This window comes from Nilaparvata lugens, chromosome X, assembly GCF_014356525.2.
Source record: "Nilaparvata lugens isolate BPH chromosome X, ASM1435652v1, whole genome shotgun sequence".
NCBI lineage: Eukaryota > Metazoa > Arthropoda > Insecta > Hemiptera > Delphacidae > Nilaparvata > Nilaparvata lugens.
Window position 1 is genome coordinate 77,328,188 of NC_052518.1, and position 20,031 is coordinate 77,348,218.

Sequence of the window (20,031 nt, forward strand, 5' to 3'; positions counted from 1 at the left end):
GCCCAATCAACGATATCGTATCAAAATTCAAATTCAAAATAGGTGCCCTACATGTTGGGCCGCTAACCTTATTTTTTGTGCAAACCACATGTACAGTAATTTAATACAGTTCAGCTCTCACATTGGCTGTCTATAGTTTTTAATGAATTAATATATAGGCCTAATTAATTTGGTTGTATGGTGAGAGATGTATTGGTATTTCTCCATAATTGGAAGAATAAGACGTTGATATAGTCAGTACCACTATATTTGTTCAAGATTAATATTTAAATTAGAGAATCAGGTTTCTGATTCAACTGGTCAGATAACAATCAACATCAGAATGGTCAGCTGAAGATGTGGCAGGTGTTTCCATGAAACCTGGTTCTGTAATTTGAAATGTATGAATTCAGGGCTACTTCCTTGTATTTATAAAATAGAATTATAGCACCCTTTGAAATTATTAATAAAATATTAAAACACAAGAATACAAATTGTAACGTAACTACTAGATTCGGTTAACCTGACGATGGTGTGATCACCGAAACTAGTAGTCTAGTTACAATTTGTATTCTTGTTTTTTAATATTTTATTAATAACTCTAAAGGGTACTATAATTCTATTCTACTCTCTATTCTATTCTCTGACAGAATCAAAGTCTTAGTGCCGGTTGCACAAAAGGCGTTTTAATTTTAAACGTGATTAATTTCACGAGAACCAATCAGAAAAGGCTTTTTTTGGAAAGAGGGCTTCTCTGATTGGTTCTCGTGGAATCAATCACGATTAAAATTTAACTGGCGTTTGTGCAACCGAGCCTTTTTCTTTCAATTAATATATTATTTGTTGAGAATTATGTCATACGCTAATGACAGACAATTGCATTGTTTTGATTCGGATCTTATTCTACAATTTATTTAATACAATTATTGTATTCTGCAATTTATCTCAATGTTCAACTTTATTCTCTTATTTCGTTGCAGGGCTTATTCCATTATGGATTCCTCAAGAGTATCAACATTTCTGATATCAATACTTCTGATTGTGTATGGGAGCTTCAGGTAAATTTTTTATTATCTATATAATTATAATAGCTTATTACATTGTCGTTTGTAGTTTATTTCTGGGGCATGTTGGATTTGATTAACTAAATGAAAAATATCAATCCTTAACAGATGGAAGTTCTTACAAACAGAAAGTTCAGGTGGATGTTTAGCTATCAGTGAAGGTCGCACTTGCGCTCATATAACACAAACACATGGGAGTGAACAGTACCGTTTGCGGTTCAGCACGGTGACATTCAAATGTTGTTATTATTGACAGCTGATTATTGGTTTCGATTGAAACCGAAACTTACACCGCGACCCACACGTTCTATTCGCACCAAGAATTTCAGGGAAATAATGGTTGGTAAAAGTTCGAGGAATTGATTAAAGTTTTGTAGCTTGGATTACAAAAATATATTTCGGATAAAACTGGTCCTAATACCTGAATTTTATGCAGAATCTTCCCTAAGTGACTAAAGTTGGCAAACCACAATACTGATGCAATGAATGTTGTCTTTCGTTAAAAATGTCTGTATAGTCAAACCTACAATTCAACATAGGACATATTCCTTCAAATTTTATTGTAAACTAGCTGGTACCCCGTGCTTTGTAAAATGTAATCTCTTTATGTCTAAGAAACATAAAACAATAGAATAATTTTCCATTGTTTCGTCAAAGTTAGGCTACGTGAATATTCTTCATCAGAGTTGAACATTTTCAGCTGAAAAAAAGAGTTTGATTGGTCTCGAACCTACAAACTCTCATTCATGAATTGCGCGTGCTACTAATACGCCACTGAATCATTTGGAAAAAGCTATGTTTGGTTTGGTTTTTATTGTTGCGTAAACTATGAACCACAAATTTTAAAAATTCAAAATTATTGATTAATATGAATGAAAATGGGCCTATAATTATCCTCAAGTTGAAAGTTTTGTTAATAACAAAAGTTCAAGTTAATCAGTTCAGACGTGGTGATGCGTCATTCTTGTATTTCCTATCCCGTACATGTATAAGTCAATACTTATTTCCTTTATAATATTCTAGATTGTACTTCAATGACTGATAGGATTGGATTATTTGGATATTTCAAGGAGAGTTGAGATGTAACTTGTGATAGAAGTCATATAATGGAGAAATCTTAATTTGATAGAAATATCCAGATATTTATCTGATTAGTTTTAAATTTGTTGAGCATCAGTATTGCAGACCTCGACGGACCAACTTCCACCAAAGTGCCGATCTTGAACATTTTTCTTCCACTTTCCATCATTCGTTGACTTTTTCTATTAGTTTCCCAATACAATACCCGATTATTTTGGATTATACAGGTGCTGGGAAATGAAGTAACACTCTTATTATTTTATAACTTAATTCAATTTTTTTTCTAGTGCATAGCTAAAACGTTGCCATTCTAATAATTAGATACCAGGTAGGAAAAATTGTAACATTGAAAAAAATGATCAAGTAAAATGTAAAACCTATATTACTTTGACCTGTAAAATGGTGTCTGTTTTTTTCTCTCAAACAATCCTTTAGATTAGACGTTGTGAGATGTTGATGTCAGAGTGCCGTGCAAGAGATAACCTTGTCTCATCTGCCATGGAAAGAACGTTGGTGGATAAAGATTTGGATTTCCTGTTTGTTATTGCTGTTTTTGTAGAAATGACGTATAAAAACTGTTTAGTGTGCATTAGAAAAACTCATTATTGATCATCACTTTTATGGAGAAACCAGCGTTATCAATTCAGATCGTTATCTGACAATGCTGCGTGACTTTTTTGCCACAATTGAGAAGACGACATATGGAACACAATAATGTTCCAACATGCCATACATCGAGAGAAGCTAAGGCATTTCTAAGGCAGACCTTCCCTGAACACATCATTTGGTTGCGTGGAGATCCTCGGTCACCGGACCATCTTATAACTATTTTTCAAGGTGTATCTAAAAGCACGTGATTTAATCAACAAACACGTAAACATGAAGACCTGAGTAATAACAAAAAACAAATATTAACGATTCCAACGCTTCAGAGGAGTATGGACAACTTTTCACAACGTCTACAGGAGTGTGTGGACAAAACCGTAGCCATTTTACAGATGTTCTTGCTGGTACGTAATCAGTGTTAGAATATTTCTCTCACTAATGATGAAAATAGCAAAATTATTAAGGATTCACTCAACTACGAAAGATTTAGTTTCGTTTGAAAATGAGTGTGTAACTGCTATTTCAGATCATCCATACTTCATTGCCCAGTCCTGTATATCTATTAAGCACGTTCAAATATTTATAAATGGTTGGATCATGAGAACTAATCCATCAATTGGGGGGAAGCTAATTTTACAATTATTGAGTATTCGTGGAATGTAAGGCGGATACTTAATAAAACCAATTCTGTAACTAAAGCAAACGCACTTTAGATGGAATAACAGCACTGTTCTAATTTATATGTGTTGAGTAATGTTTTTCTTTTTGTTTCAGATCACTCAATATGGAACAAGAAGCAAGAGAAAGAGAAAAAGAAAGAGAAAAGGAGAGGGCCAAAGGACTTTTGGGTGGTTAGATTATTGTCTTATTTCCAATGATTTTAATGTTGAAGATTTATTCTTCTTGATTGATATGTATTGTATGAATAAGGTTTAATAAAAATTACATGTACCTACCGCGTAGTTAAAATAATTTCAATGTTACTTACTGTACTGACAAAATTACTGTACTGCTTAATACTGCTTATCAGTTATTATTCAAGTACCTTCTCATACAAAATCAATTTATAGTCCACCTACCACAATTTTACTTGATTGCACTTATTTGCACCCAGTTGAAAATATTGCCTTCTAAAACAAACTGATCAAAATTACCATGTACAATGCAAAAACGTTTTGTATAATTTCAACCGAGGTGATGAATCTGCAGTTTACTATGTTGCGCACATTAAACATAAATATGTTTGTAAAAAGTAGGGGTTTTAAATTAGTTATTGTTGTAAATTTAAAACCTTTAAGATAACCCCACGTGAAAAAATTTGGAAACGTTGAATACCGGTAAAATACATGAAGGAACGCTCGTTCCTCTTGGAAAAACCACAAGCTTGCATTATCGTACACAAAATAATACTGCAGACCTGTTGTTACCAGTACTCATTGAATGACTTTTCATATATTTTTATATGCACCGTGTCCCACGAAGAGGTTTACACGTTTAATTTTATATTACGTGCCTATTCATGCACCGAATTATTTAAAATTTTACAGTTTACAAAGTAGGTTCTAAAAATATTCTGGGAAAATTTCAGCTTCCTAACCTTCGTAGAAACAATATGGCGGCGGCATATTGAAAATTTTACCAATTCGCTTCCTATAAAAACTACTTTCATGAGTTTATATGATTTGTTTACTACGTTGTGGTTCTAACGCAAAATTTAGAACCAACTTTGTAAACTTTGTACTGTGTAGAATTTAAAAAGTTTGGTGCATGAATGAGCACGTAGTATAAAATTGAACGTGTAAACCTCTTCGTGGGACACGGTGCATAAATAGTGATGCTATCTTGCGATAGCCACACAACGAATATTTAACGAATAATCGTGTGGTGCGTATTGATGATGTTTGCATTCAAGGCTCGAAATTTTTCAAGGTTACCAATATTTCAAGAGTTTGTGTTTATAATTCATTATTTGGCTTTTCTACCAATCTATCGAGATTCAAAATCAGTATTATATAATTAGTGTATTCCAATGATTTATTCTTGAAGTGAAAATTGTTGTGATGTGAACTTAACCGTACTTTGAACATTTAATTGGACAAAATTTAGGAACAGAAGAAGTTTTGGCTAATGCCTGTTTCTTCATTGCGATATTGTAGTCCTTTATCCAATGAATAAATTAATATAAAAACCCCACTATTTACAGAAATGTCATGTTTCTTCTACAGATATTAGTTTCTTTTTTAAAAGTTTCCTCTTTTGTATGATAAAATCGATTTTTCCTGCTCACCCAATATAAATATGTATTTTTTGTCGGTTCTATAAAAACCGCTAATCTAAAATCACAATCTAATGTAATGAGCTGTAATAATGAATATGGAATTATTTGCTATGTAAATGGTCAGATATGTGGATTGAAGTTATTATGCCTGGCCTACAATCTGACTTACAGTTACTTCAACTTTTCTCTGCAAATTCATAAAAACGTTCTGTTGTCGATGTTCTAGTTAGGTATAGTTCCAGACTCACTTTTCAACAGAGAGTAAAATAAGAAAAACTATTTATGTGTAACTGTCTTGCATATAAAAATTTGATAGTGAAGCAAAATAAATTATTGATGAGGCGTCTAGATCGGTATAGTTACTTGGGGTCATAATAGACAGCAAAATGAGATGGTCCCCGCACATTTTTAAGGTCTAGCAGAGGCTGAGGAAGCCTCATAGCTTGCTTGGGTGCTGACCATGGGTCAGTGCAGGACTATTTATTTCGCTGCCTGGGTCTGGTGATGAGCTGACTGCCGTGGCGTATCATAAGTTTTATTATATAAAATATTATTTAGAATGATCTATATACGTTAATAACAGTATGCTTTGTCCCCTGGATTATGAACTCTTTCTCTGCGCATGGATTGACAATTGAATTCGAGGAAATACTTTTCATTGATCATGTGCTCTTATACTGTTGTAATGTTGTTTACTTGGATATAAATAATTCAATATTGAATTTGACATTATGATATGTTTGCAGATGTTCAAACACTGGATACTATGCAAGCTCTTTGTCTACCATTGGGGGCGTCGATCTCGTTGCTCGTCATGTTTTTCTTCTTTGACTCAATGCAAATGCTGTTCGCAATCTGCACTGCCAGTAAGTTATCCCAGCACCTAGCTTAATTATTTTTCAAGATTACTGTATATTGCCCAAAAATAAATATAATTTCACAATTACAAAAATATATGATCACACATAATTATGAAACTTACCTACTCCTAGGCGCTACAGGCCGATGTGACCCTTGGCCTCCTTTACAAGACCTCTCCATAATTGTACTTGTATACTTTTACTTGTACTTGTATACTCTCCATACTTTGTACTTAATTCGGCTGTATACATATACTAAAATTGGAACGATACAATGCAATCCTCTACCTGCGTCTTCCAATTACTCACCCCTATGATCCACAAATCTCTTTCTACGTCATTATTCCTAGGTCTGCCCTTCCTGCGTCAGTTGAAAATTTTTTTCTCGCAACAAACGTTTGGATATTCTGTCCACATGTTTTCTAGACAAGTGCCCAATCCACCGTATTCTGACTGATTTGATGAATCTTACAATGCAAGAAGTCATTAATATCACAGTTCCTTCTTACTTTCCAAATTCCATTTTCATAAGTAGGACCACCTTCTTATCACCCTTAATATTACATATTTCAGTAGTTTTATTAGGACTTCACTAGTGTTGAGCTAGGTAGTATTTTATTTTAGCAATTCCCATGTTCAATATATGTTTTTTCTACTAGGCTCAGTGCAGCCACGAAACCCATAAAAATATTGATTTTAATGGATAATAGAGACTTTCCATTTTTATTAATGATATTAAACTCGATATAGGCTTCGATGGGATATCCAGTTGTTTCAGTTGTACTTGATAGTAGAAAAACTTTGTATCTTATAACCAATTCTATAGAATAATATTATACATTTTCAAGTGAGGTAACTTATCGCACGCCAAAATACTTTTATGTATTTATATTTTAAATACCATCTCTTTTTTATTCAATTGTATGAATTTAAATTTTACAACTCTGTTATTATTTATATGATACATTCCTCTCTTTCAGTTATTGCAACTGTAGCATTGGCATTTTTACTACTTCCAATGTGCCAGTACGTTATCAGGCCGTGCTCAGATGGTACAAAGTGAGTAGATCAATTTAATAATATTTTAAAACTTGAGAGAATATATTCATGTATCTAACATCCCTTAACTAAAAATAATCGCTTATAGATATGTTTTGATCTCAGAGACTTCCTGGCATAAACTTGAAATGAGCTATTCTTCCACGCTGTGAAACAATATAAGGTAGATTACTTCACTAAAATGCCAGTAGGTATGATTGTTTACACTCATACCTCAAGAATGGGTTGAACTATTTCCTTGAAAGTTCGTAGGACTCAACTATATGCTTTACAGAGAGCATACGCTTTTCACAATTCATTATTTCTTCAAGTTTTTCTTATTTTAGCTATTTAAACATGAATTTGCTATTTTGGAAAAGAAGCATCGAGAAACGAATTTGAAAATACAGTGACCTTTAGAATAACAACACAAATCTAAATCCGTTTGAATTTTGTTCAAATTCCTAATAGTTTTGCAATAAACTGAGTCGTTAAATTGCAAATTTGAACCAAAAATGAACCGTTACATTGCCAACCTAGTTCGAGGGTTATTCTCCAGAGAGCTCTACTGTTGAAACGTAACCCCCACCACCTACTACTTACATACTAAGACTGCCCAGCAGTGTATCAATGAATGAATTGAATGAATGACCACAAGAAAGAGTGGGAATGGGAGGGGAATAGATGAGAAGTCACACTCTCTCTGTCTCTCAATTCCAGCTAGCTTTTGCCGTATCCATGCCATGTGTGACTTATTAGTTCGTTGAAACGTGACAGTGACAGTTCATCCAGTCATTTGTGATAAGTTACTATGGTTTTCATTTATAGAAACGTTTTGCCTTGTTTATTCTAGACAATCCTTGTTAGTGAATAATACTTTTTCTATTCTATTCCTATTGACTTCGAATTACGTGAAATGTTATAAAAATGTTGAAGTGCATGCGACCAAATTATTTATCATAAAAAATGGACGAAACGCCGAAGCCTCATCAAAGTCGCCGACGCTTTAGACACAAAAGTGGACGCAGATTGAAACTTAGCGCGAAACCGCTTAAAATTGTTCAGCAATGGAGTATGGGAGGATGAACGAGGAGGCTGCTCTAAAAAAGTTAGTGAGATAGCTGGACAAAAAATTTTGAAATGTGGGCTATTCATTGATGCCGATTTTCCATTTCTGGCAGCATCGCCGGATGGATTATTAGAAGATGGGCATGGTATTGTGGAGGTCAAATGCCCTCAGACAATAAAGGACCTACTCCCAAGGGAAGCAGCAAAGTTGAAAATATTGAAATTTTGCAAAATTGAAGATACAAATATCGAATTGAACACAAACCATAACTACTACTATCAAATACAGGGACAACTCCACATTACGAAACGTCAGTACTGCTTATTTTGTATATGGTCGCCAAAGGGGACAGAAGTTGTTACTGTATACAAAGATGAGCAGTTCTGGAGTTCGAAGATTCTTGAACAAGTGAAAAAATTGTATATGGACTGTGTATTGCCGGAACTTGTTGATCCTCGACACACGCGTTCAATGCCAATTCGAAATCCAGATTGGATTATTGAGGCGCAAGAAGCACGTAAGAAGAAATAATGATGACACAAACATAACTGGATTGTGTTTGAGGAGATGTTGTGGTATTTCTCCATAATGGAAAATAAAAACAAATATTGTCACATACCACTTATTTATTATTAAAACTTACATTGAAGTATTATTAAAGTAATACTTTATTAAGTAAACTTACATTAAAGTAATGTACCTAGGTTTCATAATGACCTAGGCTTACATTACTTTAATGTAAGTTTTAATAATAAATAAGTGGTATGTGACAATATTTGTTTTTATTTTCCATTATGGAGAAATACCACAACATCTCCTCAAACACAATCAATTATACAAACATAACTATTCTTCCTTTTCTCCTTTTATAGTAGTAGTTATGGTTTGTGTTCAATTCTATATTTGTGTCTTCAATTTTGCAAAATTTCAATATTTTCATTTTTAACAAAGTCATTTTTCATTGTTCATTGCACCGGTAAGGGCATTTGTGCAGAGAGAAAAAGAGAAAGAAACGAGTGAGAGCGAGGAGGAGAATGAGAAGATTTAGAACGGAAAGAGTGAGGAGAAGTGGATGGAAAAGAGGGAGAAGAAGAATAAGGGGAAAAGAAGGAGGAGAAGGTGAAGGAGGAATGAGAAAAAGATTGAAAAGAAGGAGGAGAAGGTGAAGAAGGAGAACAAGAAGAAGGAGAACAAGAAGAAGTAAGGCTTATTATTTCTCAAAATTCACGTAATATTGTTTGAAGACCATCAAAATATTTTATCGTCTTATCTGTCTCAACTTCCGCTGAAATATATATTTAAAATACATAGAAATATATTTTCAATTACTTCTTTTATATTATTTTTTTATTATTAATAATACTTTTTTAGATTAATTTTTCCATTTTAAAACAAGTAATGAGTTTGTACTTCTCGCACTCATTTTGTGTTTGAGAAAACTCACAAAGAAAAGTTTTCTTCTGATATTGATAAATTTGAAGTTGTAGGTATAATAGTAGCTTCAGTTTCTAGTGTAATAGTAGTTCTAGTAACAGTATAGTGTATATTTATGTGATATTGAATTCCTGGGCTGACTACCTTTAGGATATAATTCAATTATCTTCTGACTTATTGTAGTTTATCAATGTATATATAGAAATATATTTTCAATTACTTCTTTTATATTATTTTTTTATTATTAATAATACTTTTTTAGATTAATTTTTCCATTTTAAAACAAGTAATGAGTTTGTACTTCTCGCACACATTTTGTGTTTGAGAACACTCACGGAGAAAAGTTTTCTTCTGATATGATAAATTTGAAGTTGTAGGGTATAATAGTAGCTTCAGTTTCTAGTGTAATAGTAGTTCTAGTAACAGTATAGTGTATATTATGTGATATTGAATTCCTGGGCTGACTACCTTTAGGATATAATTCAATTATCTTCTGACTTATTGTAGTTTATCAATGTAAATTAATAATTAATCCTATTCTATAAAACTAATTTACATTATCTAGCATGTTTACTTGAAGCTACACAATTTTTCCAACAAATCCGTCTAAATTGATAAAAAATAGCTGGTGAATGCAGCACTTCTAGAGGCTTTAATGTTCCAAGAAAATGTTTAACTGTTATTTTTATTCTTTTTCTATTTATTTTATTTATATATTTTCAATTTTATTTATTTATCCATTACTATAATCTTTTTTGTTCTAATCTTTTCCATACTGTAATCATCTTGTTCAAAAGAACAATTTCATTCTTCCCAAACAGGTTCTGTAACCTATGGGTTATTTCCAATTATTTCATTTTATTTGTATATTGATTTATTGTTAATGCAAGTTTGATTTATTGTAAACTGTAGCCTATGTATATTGCTATAATGCTAAAAATTCGATTTAGATTTGACTTGAATTGTACAATTGATTGTAGATTACAAAACTAATAATTTTTTCAATGTATTATTTTACGGAAATAAATTTTATTTGAATTTGAATTTGTTTTTTTTTCAATTCAGAACCTGACAAGAACTTAGCTTATTTTTAAATTTACAAATGCCTGTTATGAAAGATTTTTCGTTACTCGCTCATTTACAAGGCCAAGAGTCATCAATATAAATAATTATTTTTGTATAACAGATTTATACATACAGCGAAATCGATGAGGCTATAGGGGAAGGAAATATTGTAAGATTTATTAAGGCAAGAAGGATGGAATGGCTTGGACATGTGGTGAGAATGAATATGGAAAGGACCCAACTTAGACTGCTGGATGGACGAATGATGGGGATGAGAAAGAGAGGAAGACCGAGAACGAGATGGATAAATGATGTGATAGGTGATCTGCGTGTGCTGGGCGTATCCAACAACTGGCGGCAAAGATCCCAGAGAAGAGACGATTGGAGGCATTGTGTTGAGGAGGCCAAGGTCCACCCAGGACTGTAGAGCCAACTAAAGTAAAGTAATTTATACATACTGTATAACAGTTATAGGCCTACTGATATATAGAGAATCTAGCAATGATTTTGTTCAAATTGGTGTGAAATAGGTTGGAATGTTGCATTTCAAGATACGAGCAGCACTCATGAGAATAGCTTTGTCCCTTTTCTAGCATTCAATAACGTAGTAGCCAAATATACTTTGTCGTGTCTTGGTTGGAACGTGACTCATTGTTCCAGAACCAGAAATCATGAATGGAGACAGAGGTTTTTGTCATTTCTTTCTCCCTCCTTTTTGTTGCTCACTTGTAGCAATGGTCAATTGGTGGGGGAGACACTTCTAGACTTCCAATATGTCTTTACTCCTCCAAACGAACTCTCTCCAGCGCTGAATCTGTCATAGTGGGAAGTGGCGGAACTAAAATACGAAATTTCAGAGGTGTACAGTAGAATCTTAACATATTCTATCAGCATTTATTTATTTTAGCTTCGTTTTTATTTTAGCTCATCTATTTTTCCGTCGTATTGAAATATATTTTTTCAACAGAATATCATTTGGAATGTGTGGACGTTTCACTGGAGCTGAGCTGTTCTCGTTTTCTCTCGCTCTCTTCATAGTCTGCATTTGGGTATTGACTGGACATTGGCTGTTGATGGATGGTAATTCATTAATCATTATTCTATCTATATTATATTTATCATTCCTCATTTTCATATTTTCAGATTGCAGTTTATTGATAAGTATGATTAACGTCGAGCGCTTAGTTCTAGGGACAAACTAATTCCGCTAGATCGCTCCAGCTGTACTATTCACTTGCTGCCCGAGCATAGCAAGCGTAAAACCGTGCTTCAAAGGTACACATACCAGCGGCTATTTTTGTGTCTATAAAAGAAGTTTAAGCATCAACTTTATTCATCAAGAACAGCGCTACAAGTTGCTATGAATTTGAAGTCTATAGAACGAGCATTGAATGAGAAAAAAGAGTTTAAAATGCATAAAAATTAAATATTTTCAAAAACAAAGTTGACGTAATTTTTGCTGCATTGAAGAGGAGACTTGCATATTTTTCTCAAACTTTTCTGACCAGCAGTTTTTGAAGGGTATGTGTACCATCTGCCTCAAAAAAGTGACTTTAGAAGCCCTATTGTTAGATAACAGAAGCTGATAAAAATATTTCAATTGCATAGATTATGTCCTAAGAACCTATCCAATAGATTGGTAAAAGAAAAAAGAATTTTTTTGAAAAAAAATATTGAATGCACAACCTAAATAGAGCCTTATTGTTTTTAGGGCTCACAGAATATAATTATATTGATTCTCAATCATATAAAACCAATTTTATAAATATTGTTTCATATCTGCTTAGTAATTAGTTATTAGTCTGCTTTGTCCATTAATTATTGTAATTCAATTCTGATTGTAATATTATGACATGCAAATTTTAAGCATCCTAAATTATTGCAATTCAATTGAGTATTGAATCTAGGAATAATGGGTCTATAAAATGGAAAAAAGAAAAAATGAGGGGTCTTGAGGTCCCAGAAACCTCATTGAAGATAATTTTCTTCTATTCAATCTATAACAAAATATGGGGCTTGAACTACATGGTTGAGATATCTTGAAAATAGGCTTTAATTTTCTTATCTTTAAGTAAATTAAATATGAATAAATGTATGCTATTGAAATTATTTAACTCATAATTACTTCACTATTACTTTCACTTTCACTTTGAGGATAGGCCTATAGTATTAATATTTGTAAAAAGAGCCTTTTATTCTTATTATGTAGTGCTTAACAGTTTTCACTGGTGCAACTTACATATACCATATTGATTTAACTATATTGGTTCCACACTCAATCAAAATTGCATCTTCATTCTCTTAAAAGATTACTATTTCTGATCGGATGTAAGACTGATGGTAATTCTCGCTCCCGGCCGTGAGTAAAGTTTGCAATTTTTAGGATCATACGGTGAAAACTGCAATTCATCGTCTTATTATCCTTTTACAGAAATTCATATAATCTGCAGGATCTTACCATAACGGTGAAAACTATAACATGGAGACTATCATAATGTTTTTCTGGTATTTGAAAAAATCTTGCAAAGGTCGCCTGGAAAAGCGGTATGACTTCAATGAAAACTCTTATTTTGGGCTTTTGGTTTCATATTATATGTTCGGGTTTTCTAATTGTAAGTTTATTTCAATGGATTTTTTTAAGTCTTTCCTTATGAACAAATTTTTAGGAGCTTGAATTTATATTGATATGAAGAAGTGTGAAATTTTCATACTATAATTATTCTTTTTTTCTTCTTTTATGTGTAGTTGAGAAGTTGATATTGTGGTAATTATTCATATTATTTCTATAATTATTATTCATATATTTTCATCAGAGTGTCTTCAGAAATTGTCATATTATATGTTCGGGTTTTCTAATTGTGAGTTTATTTCAATGGATTATTTTAAATATTTCCTTATGAACAAATTGTTAGGTGCTTGAATATATTGATATGAAAAAGTGTGAGAGTATTTTCATCAGAGTGTCTTCAGAAATTGTTATATTATTATTCTGGTATTGTGTTTGATACCTATATTAAGGCTGTGCAAAGGCTAAAAATAAACTTTCTACTCGTGATAGTTTTCAAAGTTTTTCGATTTGTATATCATCAAGCTATCAAAATGAAAAAGTTTTCTCAGGAAAACCTTTTTTTTCGATCATTACTTTTTGAGATATGAGCGCCTGAAGTTTACATTTTTGGGACAGAACATTTCAAATTCAGTAAGAGATAAATCCATGAGATTTAGAGGATTAATTCTTCATGGTATTTTTGATCTAGTAAAACAAAAATTTTCTGAAAATATCAATTTTCAAGATAGTTATTTAATTTACTAAAAATAACCAAACAAAAACTTTCAGTTGAGTAAATTGAATAACTTTTTCAAAGATTGATATTTTCAGAAAATTTTATGTTTTACTAGATCAACAATACCATAAAGAATCTATCCTCTAAATCTCAAGGATTTATATCTTACCGAATTAGAAATTCAAAATTATACTTTGTGGTCATTTTGTTTTTAAGTTATCTGTAAATTAGTAGAAGCAGCGATATATAAAGCTGCGTACACATATACGCGCTTCCAACCCGCACCGATCACGCTCCGCCCTCGTACCGCCCTCGTTCCTCCATCGTACCGCAGTCGCTCCGCCCCCGCTCTGCAGTCGCACTCATAATGAACGTTACGGAAGATATTAGATCTTCTCGCGTTCCCCGGTCGAATCACTCTTGCTCCCCGGTCGATCATCAATCGCTCTGCTGGAGTGACGTTCGTCTGTACGCACCTTAACATGACACTCAACCGAACTTGGTTTGTGGTTAAAGTATCATGCTATACCTCGCTGTCTCTTATAAACATAACATAACCTGGGCCATTTTTATTGAAATTGGGAATTCTTGTTTTTGGAAAATGTCTGTTGAATCTTTCAAAATTAATGAAGAATAAATTACAATCACGTTATTGCTATTCACATTATCTGTTGGGCTTTTGGGCTTCTGTTATTCAATCTACGGCTTGAAATGTTTCACTAGAACATAAGTTTTTATTTGTTATTGCTTTTTAATGAAAGTTGATGTGTGTGGTAGAGTGATTGTGGGTCTTATGGCATTCAATGAGGCTTGAAGCTCAGATTTTAATCAATGTTTTTGGTTTGTTGCAGCAATGGGAATGGGTCTATGTGTGGCCTTTATTGCTTTTGTTCGTTTGCCAAGTTTGAAAGTTTCAACGCTACTTTTAACAGGTCTGCTGGTATATGATGTGTTTTGGGTATTTTTCTCATCATACATATTCAACACGAATGTCATGGTGAAGGTATGTACATTAAAATAATAATCAACTAGCCATACCATTTTTTTTCATTAGCTTTTATAATAGGTCAATTGAGACAAATCATAACTCCTCAACTTCTTGAACTTTATACAATGATATTTTTTTATAAACAAGCCTCTGGTGTACTACTACAATATAGTATCGTGTGAAAATGACAATTAACTTTCAAAACTTGAATTTGTAATCCTCTTTACCTGAGCTTTCATTGGTGTAACTGATCTCATGGTATCCTAGGATTTGCTTGGTAAAAGTTTCTTGTTGGTTTTCAAATCATTTTACTGTTTGTAATTCAATCATATATCAGAATTGTTGTAAACCTAATTATTGTTTCTAATTATGTGAGCTTTAGTTATTTATTATATCTATTTTTGATTGATGATTTGTTAGTTTTTTGGAGTGTAACTTGAATTTGTAATCCTCTTTACCTGAGCTTTCATTGGTGTAACTGATCTCATGGTATCCTAGGATTTGCTTGGTAAAAGTTTCTTGTTGGTTTTCAAATCATTTTACTGTTTGTAATTCAATCATATATCAGAATTGTTGTAAACCTAATTATTGTTTCTAATTATGTGAGCTTTAGTTATTTATTATATCTATTTTTGATTGATGATTTGTTAGTTTTTTGGAGTGTAAATTATTATTTCAATAAGTGATAGTAGCTTAACCTACAATTTAATTTAGACTGTAGTGAAAATTTGAGAAGGGACAGTTTTGGGCATATGCCTTCTCACATAAGTGTAATAATTGTACATGACTGAATAAATAAATAAATCCTTGTACACACACAAAGTTGTGTGTTATCTTAACATTCAATAGATTTGAAATGTCAATCTTTTTCTGCCTTCATTTCATCCAGCACAGCCACGTCTATTATTATTTTTAAATTTTTGAACAATTATTCTTGAAGCAATATAATTCTATCACTTACTCCTTGATCCTATGTTTTAATTCAATATTTGTATATTTTTTATCTCTTCGGCTGAGTTTTCAACTGGCAAACTCCAATTTTGATCAATATGGGATCTTGGTATCGTTTGTTGAGGGTCCGGCCACACAGAGACACTATTCAATGTACAATGTATGTTATATGGATAAAGAGTTTTTTTTTCTTTAGTGCTACTCTCAAATATAAATAAATTATAAATCCAAATACCCTTTTATAATTGTTCAATCACGTCATGTTTCGGCTATATAATGCCATTATCAAGTGATTGGACATATTATATAGCCGAAACATGTCGTGATTGAACAATTTTAAAAGGGTACCTAGATTTATAATTTTCATTTATGAATAAAGAGATCTGCTATCCCATAGGTATGTGAAGGATTGCCAGGCAACGAACGTTAATGATATGGTAGTCATGAAGGGGTTTGATCCCTACCCCCGGGCACATAAGATGGGTCATCCTCCTCCGACTCTGGCACTTCCTGCTCCAGGTTGTCTTCCTCCTCCTGTTCATCCACAACCTCTTCAGCAACTTGCCTCAAACCCAAGGATGAGGAGAGACTACGTTCCAGTCACGTTGCTGAAGAGGTTATGGATGAACAGGAGGAGGAAATCAACCTGGAGCAGGAAGTGCCAGAGTCGGAGGAGTATGACCCATCTTATGTGCACGGGGGTAGGGATCAAACCATCACAAGAACCTCGCCTTATAATTTGAGACGAAGGAACAATAGCTCTTTTTTAAACGATGGGGGAGTGTGAAGGGAATCTCCTTCATGGCTACCGTATCATTAACGTTTGTTGCCTGGCAACTTTTCACAGAAAAAGTTTGTTATCTTGTTTATGTTTAGTCAGTAATGATTAAGTTTTATTAAAGAAACGTTAAATTTAAAGAGTAGAATTTTTTATTCAATTTTAACGTTGTCAGTTCCTTACAGGTATTTGTATCCCATAGGTATTTGTATTTGTATCTGTATCTTGGAGAGCGATCTGAGATATAGATATACCTATAGGGTCGCAGCTCACTCTTCGTGTGGCCCGGCCCTGAAGCTCTACAAAGTGGGTGGCATGGTTTTGCCAGTGTTTCCTTCTAATTCAAGGATATATATTTTTTATTCCATTTCTGTTATTCTCATTTGATCAATTATCATTCTGCCTTCAGTTTATTTTACATTATATGATGATGGTTTGGATTCAATAATGAGATCTATATAAATGATAATTTTGTAGGTTGCAACAAGACCAGCTGAAAATCCGGTCGGACTAGTGGCTCGTAAATTGCATATTGGAGGTGTGGTCAAAGAGGCACCGAAACTTTCTCTCCCTGGAAAACTAGTATTTCCTAGTTTACATAATGCTGGCCACTTTTCCATGCTTGGTTTGGGAGACATCGTGAGTTATACCCTTCGAATATGTCTCTATTTGTGCATTGTTCCATTTCATATTATGTATTGCATATCCCCTTCCACACTACCCTGTCCGTTGCTCCTCCCTCTTCCGGTCTCGACCTGTCACATCCTCCATAGAAAAACTCCTCATTTCTTGAATCCAACCTCCACGTATCCTCTGATGCATCCTTTTTTTTGTTCTGTCTCGCTTCATCCATCTCAAATGTCACTCAATAACTCAGTCACTTCGATTTTATTTTCCTATCGTATCAGACCTATTAGTGTACTGGACTCACCACGAATTTGTATACTTTACCTTTCATTTTGCAATCCACTCTCATATCACGCCACCAAAAAGTAATAGATACCTTGAAACTACCAAGATATTAAAAAAAACGTCACATTTTTCTATTCTGTTATTTAATGTCTTGCAGATTATTTTTGCGGATGATGCCCACATGAGCTTTTTGTTTGTGCGTGGGTAATGGGGAGTGGGAGGGTGATTTACTTTTGATTGAATCTCAATTGTTTACTTCATCTGAACAGTATTTAATGTGCTCATTCTACTATGAGAGTGGTTCATGTTATTTATCCATTTTATTCATGTTATTTTTCCTAAAAAACACAATGCAATATAATGATGAAAGTGAGTATTTTCTTCCGGTAGTGATTTAAACGTATTTACAGAAGAATAATTAATCGAAGTATAAATTTTCAAAACTTAAATATAATCAATTATAGCATCAAATTACACTTTACGACTGCACTTATAAAATGCGCACGAGTTTCACCTTCAATGTACAGATTGTCTTGATACTCATTATTAAGGTGGTGTACCACGCTTTTTGACACTCTTACTGATGACTTGTTTTCAAAGTATTTCGATGTTGGCATGTTTAAAATTTAGAAGATTATATTTATTTTATTGTAAATCCGTCCTAAAAGTTGCACCACACGCTAACATGTGTTTATCTAGATGAGCCACTTCTATTCACTCATTCAATCGGAATGGAACAATTACTGATTAAAGAGGATATTTCAGTAGAATTGTACATGTTGTTTGTTTCTGAAATACACATTTTAAAGCAGCTTCCACTAATACTGTACACTGTACTCTGAGTACTCAAATTCTTACCAAGCTTTTACAACATAATCAACAAAATATTATTTTTCGTTTTGTAGGTTATGCCTGGATTACTTCTGTGTTTTGTATTGCGCTACGATGCATACAAGAAGTCTCAATTACTGCACCTCGCCGAGACTGGCGTTCCTCCTCCTAAACAATTCAACAGACTTAGGTAGGACAAGTATTATTATCCCTTCATACTGTTGTGTAATAAATTGTACGTCATGCATGGTCAAGATAGAATGTCAATAACGTAATAACGATTGATGAACATTGTTGTGTTTAGTTTCTCTAACAGTAGATTACAATATACTTACTGAATAGGTTGAATTTCACGTGAATAATATTAATTACTATTATTGCTATTAATTATAATTAATAAAACCTGATTCTTGAACAATTCAATTTTCTTTTGAATTTTTATGCACTGCGGAAATTTATAGTATGTTTGAAAGGAGAGTGAAAGGAAAATTCATTCTTGCCGTATCTGCCGTAATGAGAACCTTGGTGGTTAGAGATTTGGGTTCTCTGATTGTTATTGCTGTTTTTACTTTCCTTGCCCTATTACCATAGGTAAGGAAATTATTGCTTTCCAAAAAAATTAAGGTACCCTAATTTTAAGTTTTCTATACGTTTCAAGATCCCCTGAGTCCAAAAACATGATTTTTGGGTGTTGGTCTGTGTGTGTGTATGTGTGTGTGTGTGTGTGTGTGTGTGTGTCTGTGAACACGATAACTCCATTCCTAATTAACCGATTGACTTGAAATTTTAAACTTAAGGTCCTTATACCATGAGGACCCGACAATAAGAAATTCAATAAAATTCAATCCAAGATGGCGGACAATTACTAGAAAACCATGTTTTTCACGGTTTTCTCGAAAACGGCTCTAACGATTTTTTTCAAATTTATACCCTAGATAGCTATTTATAAAGCGGTCGTCACACCAACGTCTGCTAGCGGTAGCGATCTCGCTCCCGCGGAGATAGTTTTTCTGGAAGCAGTTCACACCAAGAAACGTCCGCCAGCGGTAGTTTGGTTTTGTTCTTGTTTTGATGAGGCTGGTTCTCTAGAAGTGGGGGAAGGCCGGCAACCAGAGTGCTGTACTTCGTCTCGTGCAGTACTGTACTAGTGTCTAGCTCTAGACTGTCTACTATCTAGTAGCAGAAGTGTTCGACAATGGACATGACGCTAAATTTTAGCGACCAAAAATCACTTCGTAGTAATGTACCGTGGTTAGAGGACAGTAGCTCCGATAGTTATGAGGAACTTATATTCTGGAACTTGTATTCTGCGCATGCGCTACCGATGGCGAAGTTCTGGAGTTCGCTTTCCATGTTATTAAATTGGCCACGTCAGACCGAGCTCACTACCGCTAGCGGTACTCCCACTAGGAGACGTTTCAAAAGTTCGCCTGGCTCGCGAAGTGAAACTACCGCCGAGGTACTACCTCCGCGGTAGCGAGCTCGGTGTGACCTGCACAACTTAATAACATGGAAGGCGAGTTTTTTGACTTCGCTACCGCCGCGGACGCGAGCTCGGTGTGACCTGCCCTTAAGCCCTATCAACTGACATGAGTCTCATTTCTGGGAAAATTGCAGGAGCTCCGTAATATTCTTGAGAAAAATGGCGGATAATCACTAAAAAAGCATGTTTTTCACGGTTTTATCGAAAACGGCTGTAACGATTTTCTTCAAATTTATACCATGGATAGCTGCTATTCATAAGCCCTATCGACTGACATGAGTCTCATTTCTGGGAGAACTCCAGATGCTCCGTAATATTCTTGAGAAAAATT

General features: G+C 33.7%; 1 protein-coding gene across 2 annotated transcripts in view; it reads left to right on the top strand.

Annotated features, from left to right (window-relative positions):
• The window catches only part of LOC111057959 (signal peptide peptidase-like 3), a 42,483-nt gene that overhangs the window by 12,340 nt on the left and 10,112 nt on the right, over window positions 1–20,031 (top strand). The window contains exons 3-10 of one of the 2 annotated variants that reach the window (XM_039441651.1): window positions 960–1,037; window positions 3,504–3,580; window positions 5,754–5,873; window positions 6,848–6,926; window positions 11,441–11,553; window positions 14,609–14,760; window positions 16,952–17,113; window positions 18,292–18,407. In XM_039441651.1, the coding sequence (XP_039297585.1) occupies window positions 960–1,037; window positions 3,504–3,580; window positions 5,754–5,873; window positions 6,848–6,926; window positions 11,441–11,553; window positions 14,609–14,760; window positions 16,952–17,113; window positions 18,292–18,407 (897 nt within the window). The remainder of the gene's footprint in view (window positions 1–959; window positions 1,038–3,503; window positions 3,581–5,753; window positions 5,874–6,847; window positions 6,927–11,440; window positions 11,554–14,608; window positions 14,761–16,951; window positions 17,114–18,291; window positions 18,408–20,031) is intronic. The other variant, XM_039441652.1, reaches the window with a different exon arrangement.